A 13,527-nucleotide genomic window follows, 5' to 3' on the forward strand; every position below is an offset into this window, starting at 1 on the left:
CCACCAAACTCTCTGCCTAACGTTGGCACATAGCAAAGTGTACTGTGACTCCTTTGACTACATGCATTTTTTGTCATGGTGCTCCTGACACCACTGTAGACGAACTTTCTAGTTTTTCGCAGAAATCATTGTTTTCTGCATAGGCATGCATCTCGACTGCCAATACTGATTCTCTTCGATTCCATGCACATAGTTTGGTGAGATATGAGTCGTGAACAGTCTTCATTAAATGGTTTGGTGAACAGATGTACACAGGAAGGTCTGTTTGTCGGTACATGCCTTCTCTGACGATGGTGATCTCGTTCTTGACACTGCCTTACAACAAGAGTTACGCTTCCTAGACAAGCACTGGGCGGTTATTTTTCAACTGATTAAAAACCTGCGATATCTAACCTTTTCAGAAACCAGTCACTTCTGATGGTTTCAAAATCGTGGTTTCAGCCAAACAGGCACCCATGATAAGTCTTCTATTGGACTTCGAAAGTTCCTTTGTTATATCCCATTGTAATCAACATTATTGACGATTACTGATCAGACAGCTTTCCTAAATATTTTCCTAAAACGCGTGGTGATGCATGTGACCAAGTATTTTGCATACATGTTGCGTAAGTTACGTTTACGTACATCTGCAAATGCTGGTATGTGAATATGCAATTCTATCACTCATCCAGTGATCCAGAACAAATCAGAAAGCATGTTTAGATGCTATGATGAGCTTGAGTGAAGAATTGTTGAATCAACAGAACTTGTTCTCAATTTGGTCCATCTTAATACTGACCTAGGCTATAACTTCTCCGATTGCGTTCATCAGCTGTCCAAATTCTCGAGATCATGCCCTAATGAATGTGCTCAACAATTTAATGACACCCAGAAATCCTTCAGATATCTCTCAACTTAATTTCTCTTTTCATGTTATGCATCCAATGAAGTCTTCTAAGAAGACAAAACCAATCGTGCGTCCAAATAACCACAGCCTTTCTGATCGTTTCTCCTCTGCTATTCAGCTATGGCAGTCGCGGGACCACGTCCTCGTGACGAGAACAACGCAGCTAGTCCCCGTATTCATTCTAATGTGCGTAATCTCTCAATAATTTAGAACTTTAGTGATATACCCAAGTAATGTTTTTTTTATGTATCTCCTTTTTTCTTCTGTGTATTATGCACCCGATGAAGTCTTCTAGAAAGAGGATACTAATAGTTCCCTTGAAAATAAATTAGTTATTTTCTATTTTAACATTCGGCTATGTAGTCATATAAGTTATTTTGCTTACACACACACACACACACACATATAGAATGTTTTTTACCTTGGGTATAATATACGTTAAAGATACCAAGCTATTTTAAATACAAACCTGGTTTTAATCCATTTCCCAAGTAAGCAAACAGACAAGAAAGTCAAGTTTTGCGCCTTCAAGTAGTGCAAGTCTGGGTGACCTGCACGTAGTGCAAGTCTTAGGCAACTCGTGGTAAAGGTGGAATAAGCTGTGATCACTATTCTTAATATTTACCCTTAATGCAAAGCACATCTCCTCGAGGAGATGTATGATGCTATGCATTAAAGGCAAGGGGCCACTACCCAGATCGGTTTCGACCTTTATTAAGGTCTCATCAAATATTAAGAATAGTGATCAGAGCTTATTCCACCTTTACCACGAGTTGCCTAAGGCTTGCACTACTCGCAGGCGCAAACTTGACTTTCTTGTCTGTTTGCTTACTTGGGAAATGGATTAAAACAAGGTTTATATTTAAAACAGCTTGGTATCTTTAACACCCCCCATATATATATATATATATATATATATATACACACACAGTATAATCATCTGTAAATATGGATAATTTCCTATAAACATGTGCAGACAGTATTTTGCATGCATATATTAAACAAAAAACTTATTAGACCACACAGATTTAAAAATGTGATTTTTTTTAATTTAGAAATGAAATTTAGCTTTTATGTATTCGTTGCCTAGCGCACAGTTTTAAAATATATCCAAGTTGTCGAATGAGCGGACCGATTTGTTTCTGAATTAAAGGGCTGCAGTAAGCTTCGGCAAGTATCGAGTAAATACAGGTATCTGTTCTATAATATTATCTGTGTTTTTGCCTGAAGAAGTTTTTCGCTTTCTTATTAAGCTGACCATCTGATGACTTAGATTTGCTATATGAAGTATTTGACATTTGGTTCATAGAACAGAGCAGCACTACGCGATGCCGTCATATTTTCTAAACGAAGGTCACATACGAAAGCAAGGAGCGAGGTTTTAGCTTGGAGCAATAAGACAATACGGGCCAACATGGCTCACGGTTGTGAGGTAGGTTGTCTTATGTTGTTGAATTTCGTTGATAACATCTTTTACGGCTATTTTGGAATGGAAATTTGATATGCAGTGAACATTTGTATTACAATGTTTCTTTCTGAGATGTTTTTCACAACCGCCGCTAAGATTTCCATTGAAATTTTTCCTAAAGTTAACAATTCACGTCACTAAATTCTGAGAGATGGTATACGTCACTTGAGCTCTTTATGGTACCAATAACATGCAGTGTGCACTTATCCTAGGACGCCCTGTCACACGGAGATAGAAGGGGGGAAAAAGTTGCTTGTTGAACAAAATCATGTCATTTATTTACCGATGAAACATTATAATAGTATACTTTTTTTAAAGTTAATTAGTTCTGGTAGGAGAGAATTGGATTAAGTCTTTTTACATTGAATGTGTGCTTTAAAGTTTAAAGTTGCTTGACATGAAAAAAAAAAAAACTCTGGTTTCAAGGAATGGCAGACTAGTTAGCGTTATTTTTTAAGCTGTGGAAGTAATAACGTATACCACTTAGCTGTTATCGAATTCGAAATACAGTTATTATTAAATAATAACAGTTGGACTAACAAATGTTCATCATTATTTTCCTGCTTAATTTGAGCGTCCTTGTCGCTGTCGTATAATATATGATAGCAGAACCTTTAAAAACTGCAATCGAATTGTCGAGTATTTTTAAATAAATTGCTACAATTAAATAGTATTGGGTGCATTTTGGAAATCTGTTAGATATCGAAACGCAAATTCCATATAGAAGGGAAAATGAATATTAGAGTAAAAAAGCATGCGTGGGTTTGACGTTCGAAAGCTATTAACATAACATAAACATGACTGATAACTTTGTGATATTATACAGTACTGCTGAAGAATATATGGTATTCCAAAACAGCAGCAAAATTTCCAAATGTGGGATTAGTTAATTGCACTGTATATATGCACACACACACACATATATGTGTGTGTATTTTCATATATATATATATATATATATATATATATATGAAAATCATTTAGAATTAATCCTTGAAACGTAGTAGTTTCAAGTCCTTTTATTTTAGTGAAGTTACTTCATAGATAATTTTAATTGACATGTTGATAATTATGACAGCACGTTATTTAAGTACTTATCTGGTAGTGATGTATTACGATTAGCGTGATGGAACAAAATTGAATTAGGATGACAGATTTTAATAACGATTCTTAATATCTAAATTTCCAAATATGAATTCTATTAATGCAATTTAGGTTTTGTTTGTAGGCAGACTTTACACGACCATTTTGTTTAGTATTATATGTTGTTAAAGAACATTAAAAATCATTTAAAAATAAAGTATTTAAAACTAAAATAGTATTTCAGACCATAGACTTTTACAAATTTCATATAGCAGCTTCACAAGTTTCAGGTTAGAGAAAATGCTTACTGGTGTTATAAAGGAATATGAAGTTCCATAGATATTTTCAAACTGTTTTTTTGTTTTGTTTTGTTGTTGTTGTTGTTGCATTAAAGAAAATATCGTTGTGTGATGCAAATAACAGAACATGTTTCTGAAGAAAGTATTAATAAAGACTTGTGCATCAGAAGACCATCATAATTAAGCTTGACTGGCATAATTTGCCCTTTTTTTTTTTAATAATCGTGAAGAGTCATCTTTGGTGTGTTTGGTTGATAATTATTCTATTAAACAATCATAAGAATGGAGAAATCATAACTGAAGAAGATAAAATCCTAATGATATGGAAGGAATACATTGAAGATCTATATGACAAAGAAAATAGACCAAATGAGTTGCCATTAGAAGATATAAAGAAGGTAAATGAAGATGATCTAGACATAGAGATTTTGAAGAGAGAAGGAGAAATGGCCATTAAAGAACTAAAATGTGGAAAGGCAGAAGGAATAGTTGAAATACCTGCAGAATTCCTGAAACAACTTCAGAAGAAAGGAACTGAAGAAATAACCAAAATAATAAATTTAATTTATAACAAAGGAGAACTACCAAAAGATTTTATGACCTTAATATTTATACCTATACCAATGAAAAGTTATTTTACTTTCCTTGAATTCTAATGATGTATTCATAATTGACATTTACTTAGGCCATTCTCTTTTGCCCACGATGAAACATAGTTCTCACATACTTACTAACCATGTTCCTTTTCTGCTTCTGTGAATGACTTCTTATTTTGACAAGTAAAAAGATTTAGGTATTGGCAAATATTCATTTTAACTTTTTAAAGTTTTTACAATTCTACAAGAATCAAGTAAACATATTAGTGAGTTACTGAGTCACACAAAAATCATCGAACCATGCATTGAATGTAGTCACTTTCTGTACTTGTCACATTCTTAGGCATTCTTTTTTCTACTGCTCTCCGTGCATAGAATTTGCCCCTCACTCCCCAAGAATCAAAGCTCTATAACTGAGAGGAGACTCTCTCCACATAGCCTTTAAAGGAATGCAGAGAACTGACCAGGGCTTCTCACCTAATGTCCAATCCTCACCTTCTCGTGGTATACACCCTGTTAGGTATCTACATGGATACTGAACAAAACAAATGAGGATGGACTGGCAATTTGAGATTTAGCCAACCAAATTGTATTCTTATTGGCTTAAACCACAATATAAAATGATGGTACAACATGAGAGAATTTCATGCCAGCTGGAGTGTCTCCTGGTTAAAGAAGGTCCCCATTGTTTTTGACAGGGAACCAGGGTGAACAGCGAAAAGTCAGCTACCGGAACAAATCCAAAAACATACCCCAACTCAACTGAATGGCAAAGAAATGGAGCTAGCTAAGGAATTGGATAAGTACCAGATCAACATAATAGAGGTGACTGAAACAAAAAAAGAGAAAAACTGATGATCTTTCTGCGCAATAAATATAAAATGTTATTTTCAGGCAATGACAATCAAGGGAAAGGAGTAGTAGTCATATTATTCAACACTAAATACAAGGCTAATCTTCTTGAATGGCACAATATCAAGTAGAGTGATATAGGCAAATATCAGAACGGGGAACTGGACAGTGAGACTTATTTGTGCCTATGGTCCCACAGAAGGTTCTACTAAGGTAGAAGTGGAGGAATTTTTGGAGGCTTTACAGAAAGCAACTGACACAATGAAAATGAAAAGTTGGTCGTTGTTGGCGATCTAAATAGAAAAGTAGGAAATGATTGTCAGATGTACAAAAATATTTTGAGAAAATTTGGAGAAAAGAGCAAAGCTAATAATAATGGCAAATACCTGTTGTTGAATTTCTACTCAAAACATGGACTGGTTATTACTAACACAATGTTCAACATATGTACACAAATTCACATGGAGAGAAGAGGTAAGGAATAAGAAAAGTCTCATTGACCATGTTATTGTTGATAGCGATGTTTTCTCTCTGGTTCAGGACACTAGTGTCCTGAGGATTTGAAATTGGAAGTGATCACCATTTAGTCTTCAAAGTTAAAATTGAATTTCATATCGAAAAGAGGAACATGTAAGAAAGTTTTAATGGATGACAGATTAAATTGATAATTGTGTAATTGTTGCATTTTGTAGTATTCCCGTTTTTCAATTCCTATTCCCTTAGGAATTGGAACAGAAATGCACCAATCTTTAAGCCATTCATTGTTCTGCACATCTTGACAAAATTTTGAGCTGGGCATCTATGATAGGTCCCCCCCCCCCACTTGCACAAAATCAACATTTTGTTTTTGTGCTATACAAAACGACTACAAATTTTCCACTTACTGCTGACAACTTCTTACATTACTTTAATATAATGTAGACATAGCAGTCATCTCAGGTGTTTTCTTCACTGCAATTTATGAATGATGTCTTCCTGAATTAGTCAGATGGTAAAATTGTTCATTAGGTTTATATTTATATCATCAGTAAGCTTTTTTTATGGTTCGAATGGAAAATTATGAGCTTCTTATATTGAATACATTTAATTATGCTAACATTGCCAGCAAAGGTTGGTCAGTTGGTAGAGTCTCTGCTACTAATGGCTCGCAAAAAGTTAAGCAAGTTTGAGCATGGTTAGTAGTTGGAAGGGATCAGTCGTTCGATGCTGTTTGCACACTTTCCCTCGATGAGGCTTTGGATTCCCTGGAGGTGTCACATAATAATAATAATGAGTATATTAATATGCCAAAAGCTTACTGGAACAGTACACGCATCTAACATAACATGCTACATGGTAAAATAAAATAAGAAAATACCTTCTCTTGTACCTACATTTTCCTTGAAGCCACTTTGTGTATCATTTATTTCTATGTTTATTTTTCTTTTATTTCTTTCAAGAATAACGTATAAGAGGACTTTTGATACTTGACTGATGAAGCTGATTGTCCTGAACTCTTCGCATCTTGTAGTTTTGTTTTTTGGGGAATTGGAACAAAAATTGAGTGATTAATATCTTTTGGGTAGAAATCCAGTCTCGTATATTTTATTGCATAATTTTGTTAGAAATTTCAGTCCTCCTTCATCGAGAGCCCTCAACCATTCTGCCAAGATGTTATCTATTCCTGCAGCTTTGTGGTTTTAGTTTTCTGACTGCATTTTCAACTTCACAGAGTAAAATGGATGGTCCTTCTAAATCAGTCTGTTCAGGAATATCATTTCTTTGTTGTTCATATAATTTCCTTGTGTATTCAATCCATCTTTCCATGATTTCTTTTTTATCCATTAGAATATGGTCTCTTGAGTCTCTAATGACACTTGCATGGTTTGCTGTATTTGTCCTGCTTGTCATTTCTCTGATCTTTTCATGCATTTCTCTTCTTCTGTGTTTTCTATCAAGGTTTTCTATATCTATACATTTATATTTAATCCATTCCTCTTTGGCTTTCCTGCATTCTTTTTTTTTATTTCTTTATTCATGCTTTTATATTCAGGTTTGTTCTTTAACTTTTTTCTTTGTTCCATCAACGTCAGTATTTTTTCATTCATCTAAGGTTTATTTCTTTTCCTTTTTAATTGTGAGAGTGTATTTTTGGGTGCTTTATTGATGCTATTCTTGAATGTTTGCCAGTTCATGTTAATTTCATCAATTGGTGTTCTATTTTCTGTGTGAGTTGTGGTGTCAGACTTGTTAAGGGATTTTGTGAATTCTTTTATAAAGCAGTCTTTAATTTCTTGGTTGTTAAGTGAGTCTGAATTATAAGTTTCTTGTATGAATGGTTGGCTTGGTATCTTAAGTTTTATTTTGATTTTTGCAATCACTGGGTTGTGGTCCGATCCTATGTCTGCTTCAGGATATGTTTTTGTTTGTGTTATTGCATTTTGGAATCTTTTGCTTATTATTATATAGTCAATTTGGTTTCTATGGATGTCCCCAGGGCTTGTCCAGGTATATAGTCTTCTGGGAGGATGTTTAAACAGTGTGTTAGCAATTATTAGGTCATTGGTTTTCTTATGTCTATTCATTCCTATGTCTGCTTCAGGATATGTTTTTGTTTGTGTTATTGCATTTTGGAATCTTTTGCTTATTATTATATAGTCAATTTGGTTTCTATAGATGTCCCCAGGGCTTGTCCAGGTATATAGTCTTCTGGGAGGATGTTTAAACAGTGTGTTAGCAATTATTAGGTCATTGGTTTCACAGAATTGAATTAATCTTTCACCTCTTTCATTTCTGATTCCAAGCCCTTGGTTTCCCATGCAAAATGAGATTTTTTCTGAGCCCACTTTTGCATTTAGGTCGCCCATCATTATAATAACATCATCTGACTTAGCACTGGAGATTGCAGTTTGGATGTCTTCATAAAATTGTCCCAACTCTTCATCTGGGTGATCTTGGGTTGGCGCACATGCTTAGATAATATACAGGTTGAATGATTGTGCAGTTATTTTGGCTGTTATGATTGTCATTTATGGGCCAATATCCCTGTAGAGATTTTGCAATTCTATTACTTAGGACAAGCGCTACTCCATTAAGGTGTAAGTCACTGCCAGAGTAGATTATAGTGTGATTTTTTTTCTTCTTATTATGCCTGTATTTGTCCACCTCACTTCACTGATACCTGCAATATCGGCCTTCATCACTTCTAATTCCTGGAGTAGGTTATCTAATTTGCCTGCTTTGTAGAGTGTTCTGATATTCCATGTTACTATTTTCAAGAGATTGCTCCTGGTTTTCAGACAAGGGACATCTGAGAATATCCTCCCTGGAGGGTTTGGGATATTATCTTCATACACTACCTTAGTAGTTCTTGTCTTACAATTCCCAGTTTCAAGCTCTTCTTTCCTGTAGCTATAAGAGCTGATGGTTGCAGGGGTCTCAACCACATCTCTAATTTCATATTGTGAAGTTAGAGATGTGGTTGTGTGTTTCATGGGTGACAATGGATAAATGGAATTTTTTTTTTAAAAAAAACTTAAATTACCTTATAGGCTGAAATGTTGGATTGTTTTATAGAGTGTATGCTGATACCCAGAAGTAGCTTTTCACTTCTGAAACTGTCATTTTCAGCAAATTATACTTGACAGATTATTGTTTATTCCTTTAACCAAATATGAGCCCTTCCATGTAGGGCCCCTGCTCACGGTGAAGGGGACTCCCAGTGATGGTACTGACCCTTTTTGTCCAGAATATTTTTTGTGCTTTTCTTAAAGCTATTCTTTGCTCTTAAGTCGTTTTTTACTATCTTGTCTTCCAGACCACTATCACTGAATCAAACACCTTGCTGCATGTGGTGCCACCTGTGGACATCTGAAAGGGTGATCCTGTAATCTTGCACTACTTTGGCAAAAGGGGCAGTCCTGGATAATCTGGCCATGTGCTTGCCCATAAGAGTCAGTGGGGTTTCAGTGTCTATCCTGTTATCTGAGAATGAGATGCAATGCTTGCTGTGGTGTTAGTATAGCATTGGGGTAACCATGGCATTCAGTTTCTGAACATGTTTATTGTTTGCTGGATAGTGGACAGTGTGATGGGTGGGGAGCTGTGGCACAAAAAAAAAAAAGAAATGTTGAGCATGAATCCTTCATTCTCAAATTTTCCAGATGCCCAAGTACAGATATTATAGGTGCATCATTTAACAGAAGTAAGAAACAAAAGACATCTGATACCACTGTAAATATACCTATGTTTCTCATCATCAGTGCAGCAGGTGAAGAGCCAACAGGTAAAATTTTACCTTCTTTATTCAAAATAGTTGAGGACTGGAAGGATTTCCTAAAACAGTTAAATTATGTTCTAGCAATGGTCTCATGGAAACATTGTCTGCAAGACTGAGGAAACTATAGGGCAACATCAGTGAAGATTATGGATGTACAATAATGATAACTCCACATAAATGAGAATGAGATGCTTAAAAGATCAAGGCATGACAGGTATGATGTGCATCCTGATAAATAGGTATGGTCACCAGATTCAAACCAGGAACATCATCCATACTTGCGATACACACAAACCTCTAGCATCTGTAAAAGCAGTGTGTCTCATCTATTTTGCTAGACTGTACATCCCTAATTTCCTGAGATGCTTTAAATATCAGAAATGTGGGCATGCCTAAACTGCTTGTGGATTTACTATCTTTGTGCCTGATGTAAAGAACATGATGATAAATCTTGCTATGACAAGAAAGCAAAATGTGTTAACAGTCTGCTAGGTCATCCAGTCCTTGCTCCCACATATATCCGAGATGGAAGGATGAAGAAGAATTAAAAGATAAAAATAGAAAAAATATCATCGGGATGCAAAAAGGAAATTTGCCACCTCCGTACCTGTCTTGAAAACCTCTTTTGCTGAGAGAAGGTGGCAGTGAAGAAAACATCAAAAGCAATATGGCACACATCATTTGCATGAACTATTACAGTCTCACTTCAGAAACAACTCCAAAAATAATCCCATTTATTGAGAATCCACTTGTTAAGAAAATTATGTCAAGGATATCACTGAAAGATAAACCACCAGGTTTCCTTTTTTACTCTGTCACCCAGATATTATATGGTGAGTGGTCGGTGTAATTTAGCGCTCGTGTAAATTTGGTGATTTTTGGTGTTTTTTGTGTGTGTTTTTCCTTAGAAAATTGGTTTTGTAGTATATTAGAACAATTTTCGTGTTTTTAGAGTATTTTGTGTGTCTTTATAACATATTTTATTGGGGCTGTCGCCGCTAGAGGGATTCGTAGTGTGTAGTGTTCGTGAAAGCTCCGGATAAGATAAGTATTATTTTTCAGTTATCGTTGATAAATTTATTTAATATTGCGTAGTTTTGTTTGCCTTGCATCTCTTAGTGCATCTTTTTGTGTATTTTTGGTGTATTATAATTTATAATTTGATAAAATATGTTGCAAGTAAGTATGGCTCCAGTACGAAGGAAAATGGCAGCCAGTAATGATGGTTCGCAATCTTTTTCAAAGAACGGTAGTATAAAAGAGATCATTCAGTGTACTAGCTGCGAAATGTACGCTTTGCGGAGTGCGGTTGGAGTGTGGTTAGATGATAATAAAGGAGTGAATGTGTGTAGAAAATGTAGGGAGAATGAAAAATTGAAGAGTATTTCAGATCGTGAGTGATATTTTTGTCAAACTTCAGAATGAAGAAAATAGGGATATGACAAGAAACGGCGAGGTTGTACCAGAGAATTGTGAGAGTGTGAATGTAGAAACTGTGAATGATAGTATTAATGGTTTTACTGAGAATAAAAAAGATGAGATAGACGCAATGAGTGAGATCGTGTTGTTCAATGGTGCGATACAAAGGGCAAAACAGCAGCCAGAGCATATGAGCAAAAGTCGACTGAATGAACCAGCCAATAATAAAAAGTATGACAGGAAAAATAGGCGTATGAGTGTGAACATGAACAAAATGAAGGATAGAGTGCTGTATGGAGACTCGTTAGTACGAGGTGTGATAGTAGAGGATTTGACAAAATCGTACCAACCTGGTGCGACCATAAAGGATGTAACTGAGTCTATTAGAGAGCAAAAGGAAAGGGTGAAAGAAATGATTGTTGTAGCAGGTACGAATGATTTGAAAGGAGACAAAATGGAAATGAGAGAAGACCTGAATGAATTGTTTGAAGTAACAAAAGAAAAGAGTGAGAGAGTTAGAATGATTAGTCTTTTGCCACGGTATGACAGTGAAATGTTTAAAAGGAGGGCCATAATTGCGAATGACTATGCGTGGGTTATGTATGACGAGTGGTGTGGAATTTGTGGATGTGTGGAATGAGTTCGATGGACAAAAGGATCTATATAAGATAGATGGCTTGCATTTGAATGGTTACGGTGTAAAAAGACTTGAGAAAGTGTTGCTGAATGTGGTGGATGTGCAAATTCAGGGAAACTAGATTTATTAAGGGGGTGGGGAGTAGATATACAGTCCTTAGGGAGGCAGTTGAATGTAAGAATGAATATAATATGCCCGAGCAGATAAGGACAACAAATCAGAGTGGGATAGTTAATATAAGGCATCAAGGTAGGGTTGGGGCTAATGGGGGTCTTAAATTCATGTACACTAATGCTAGGAGTATTAGGAACAAGAACGAAGAGTTTTTGGCCATGGTTGGCACTTCCAGACCACAGGTTATTGGTATTAGTGAAACAGGGCTGACTGTAGATGATTTAGCTAGTGGGATTGAATGTGATGGGTATAGTGTGTTCAGGAATGACAGGGAGAATAAAATGGGGGAGGAGTATTGTTGATGATAGCTGATGAGCTGCAGCCAAGGAGAATAGAAGTTGAATTGCAGGATAGAGAAAAGAGCACATTTGAGGCCATTTGGTGTGAGATTGTGGCTAGCAGAACTAAATATACAATTGGGTGCTGCTATAGGCCAGGTGATGGAAAAGATGGTGGCGACAGCATGCACAAGCAAATAGAAGAAATGAGTGGAAGGAGGGTGATTATTATGGGAGATTTCAACTATGGTCGCATTGATTGGAGTGAGGAGAGGACACACGGGAGGAAGGAATTGGATTTTATGCGGTTATTAAGAGATAACTATCTGCGACAACATGTAATGGAAAATACTAGGGGTCAGAGAGTGCTTGACCTAGTAATTACATTTGAAGATTTGGCTGTAACAAATATGACCACATTGCCACCAATCGGTGAGAGTGATCATAGGGTCTTGACTTGGGAGGTGGCTAAAGGTGTAGAATTTTCAATTAAGACAGGGTACATGTGGAATTATCTGGCTGGAAAGTATGACAAGCTTAGGAGTTTGATTGGTTCAGTGCCATGGCATGTACAACTGCAAGGATTAGAAGTTGATAGTACATGGGAGGCAGTTAAGAAGTGTTTGCATGAAGCAATGGCTGACTGTATACGCAGAGTCCGAATAATAAATCAAGTAGGGGTTAAATGGATGAATAACACCATTAAGCTTGAGCTGCAAAAAAAGAAACAATTGTGGAGGAAATTTAAGGAGAAAGGTGACCGGTAGGCACACGAATGGTATAAAGCGCAGGCCAGAAGGGTAACGAGTGTAGTAAGAAAAGCAAAAAAAGGATTACGAAAGAACATTGGCCATGCAGGCTAAAGAGAATCCTAAACAATTTTTTAGATATGTAGCAAGTAAAAGGAAAAATGTACATGGCAGAATGATTTTAAAGAATGCCGATGGTAGGGAGGTAACTGAATCAGTTGATATAGTTGAGTTACTGAGTGAGCACTTTGCAGGAATATATCATCCAGGTGTTGACATTGCAGAAACGAATGTACCAGTAGATTATACGGGAATTGTGGTGAATGAAGTGGAGGTGAGTAGTCTATTTCATAACCTCAATGTCAATACATCTGTGGGATTGGATGGTATACCAGCTCGTGTTGTACGAGAAGCAGCTAAAGAATTGTCAGTACCCTTGACCATTTTGTTTAATTTGAGTCTCGAGTCTGGGTTAGTCCCGAGGGGGTGGAAAGAGGGGAAAATAGTTCCACTGCATAAAGGTGGTTCCAAGACTGCTGTTGTAAATTACCGACCGATTAGCATATCTGGAATCATTGTCAAGGTCTTAGAGAAATTAGTGAAGAAAAGAATACAGGATTGGATAAATGAAAGTGGGATATTGTATGGGGGACAACATGGTTTTGTGAAGGATAGATCATGCCTCAGTAACTTGCTCACGTTTTATAACACAGTGACGGCTGAACTGGATAGGGGTAATGGGTTTACAGTAATACTACTGGACCTTGCCAAGGCTTTTGATAGGATACCACATAGAACCCTAATCAGTAAACTGGAGCAGATGGGAAT

General features: G+C 36.2%; 1 protein-coding gene across 1 annotated transcript in view; it reads left to right on the forward strand.

Annotated features, from left to right (window-relative positions):
• Window positions 1-2,160: 2,160 nt before the first annotated feature.
• The window catches only part of LOC150102779 (uncharacterized), a 316,217-nt gene continuing 304,850 nt past the window's right edge, over window positions 2,161-13,527 (forward strand). The window contains exon 1 of the mRNA XM_090398740.1: window positions 2,161-2,318. Within this exon, the coding sequence (XP_090254866.1) occupies window positions 2,301-2,318 (18 nt within the window). The 5' untranslated portion in view covers window positions 2,161-2,300. The remainder of the gene's footprint in view (window positions 2,319-13,527) is intronic.

This window comes from Typopeltis vanoorti, chromosome 10 (genome assembly GCF_054136105.1).
Source record: "Typopeltis vanoorti isolate ZY-2024b chromosome 10, IOZ_Tvanoo_1.0, whole genome shotgun sequence".
Lineage (NCBI taxonomy): Eukaryota > Metazoa > Arthropoda > Arachnida > Uropygi > Thelyphonidae > Typopeltis > Typopeltis vanoorti.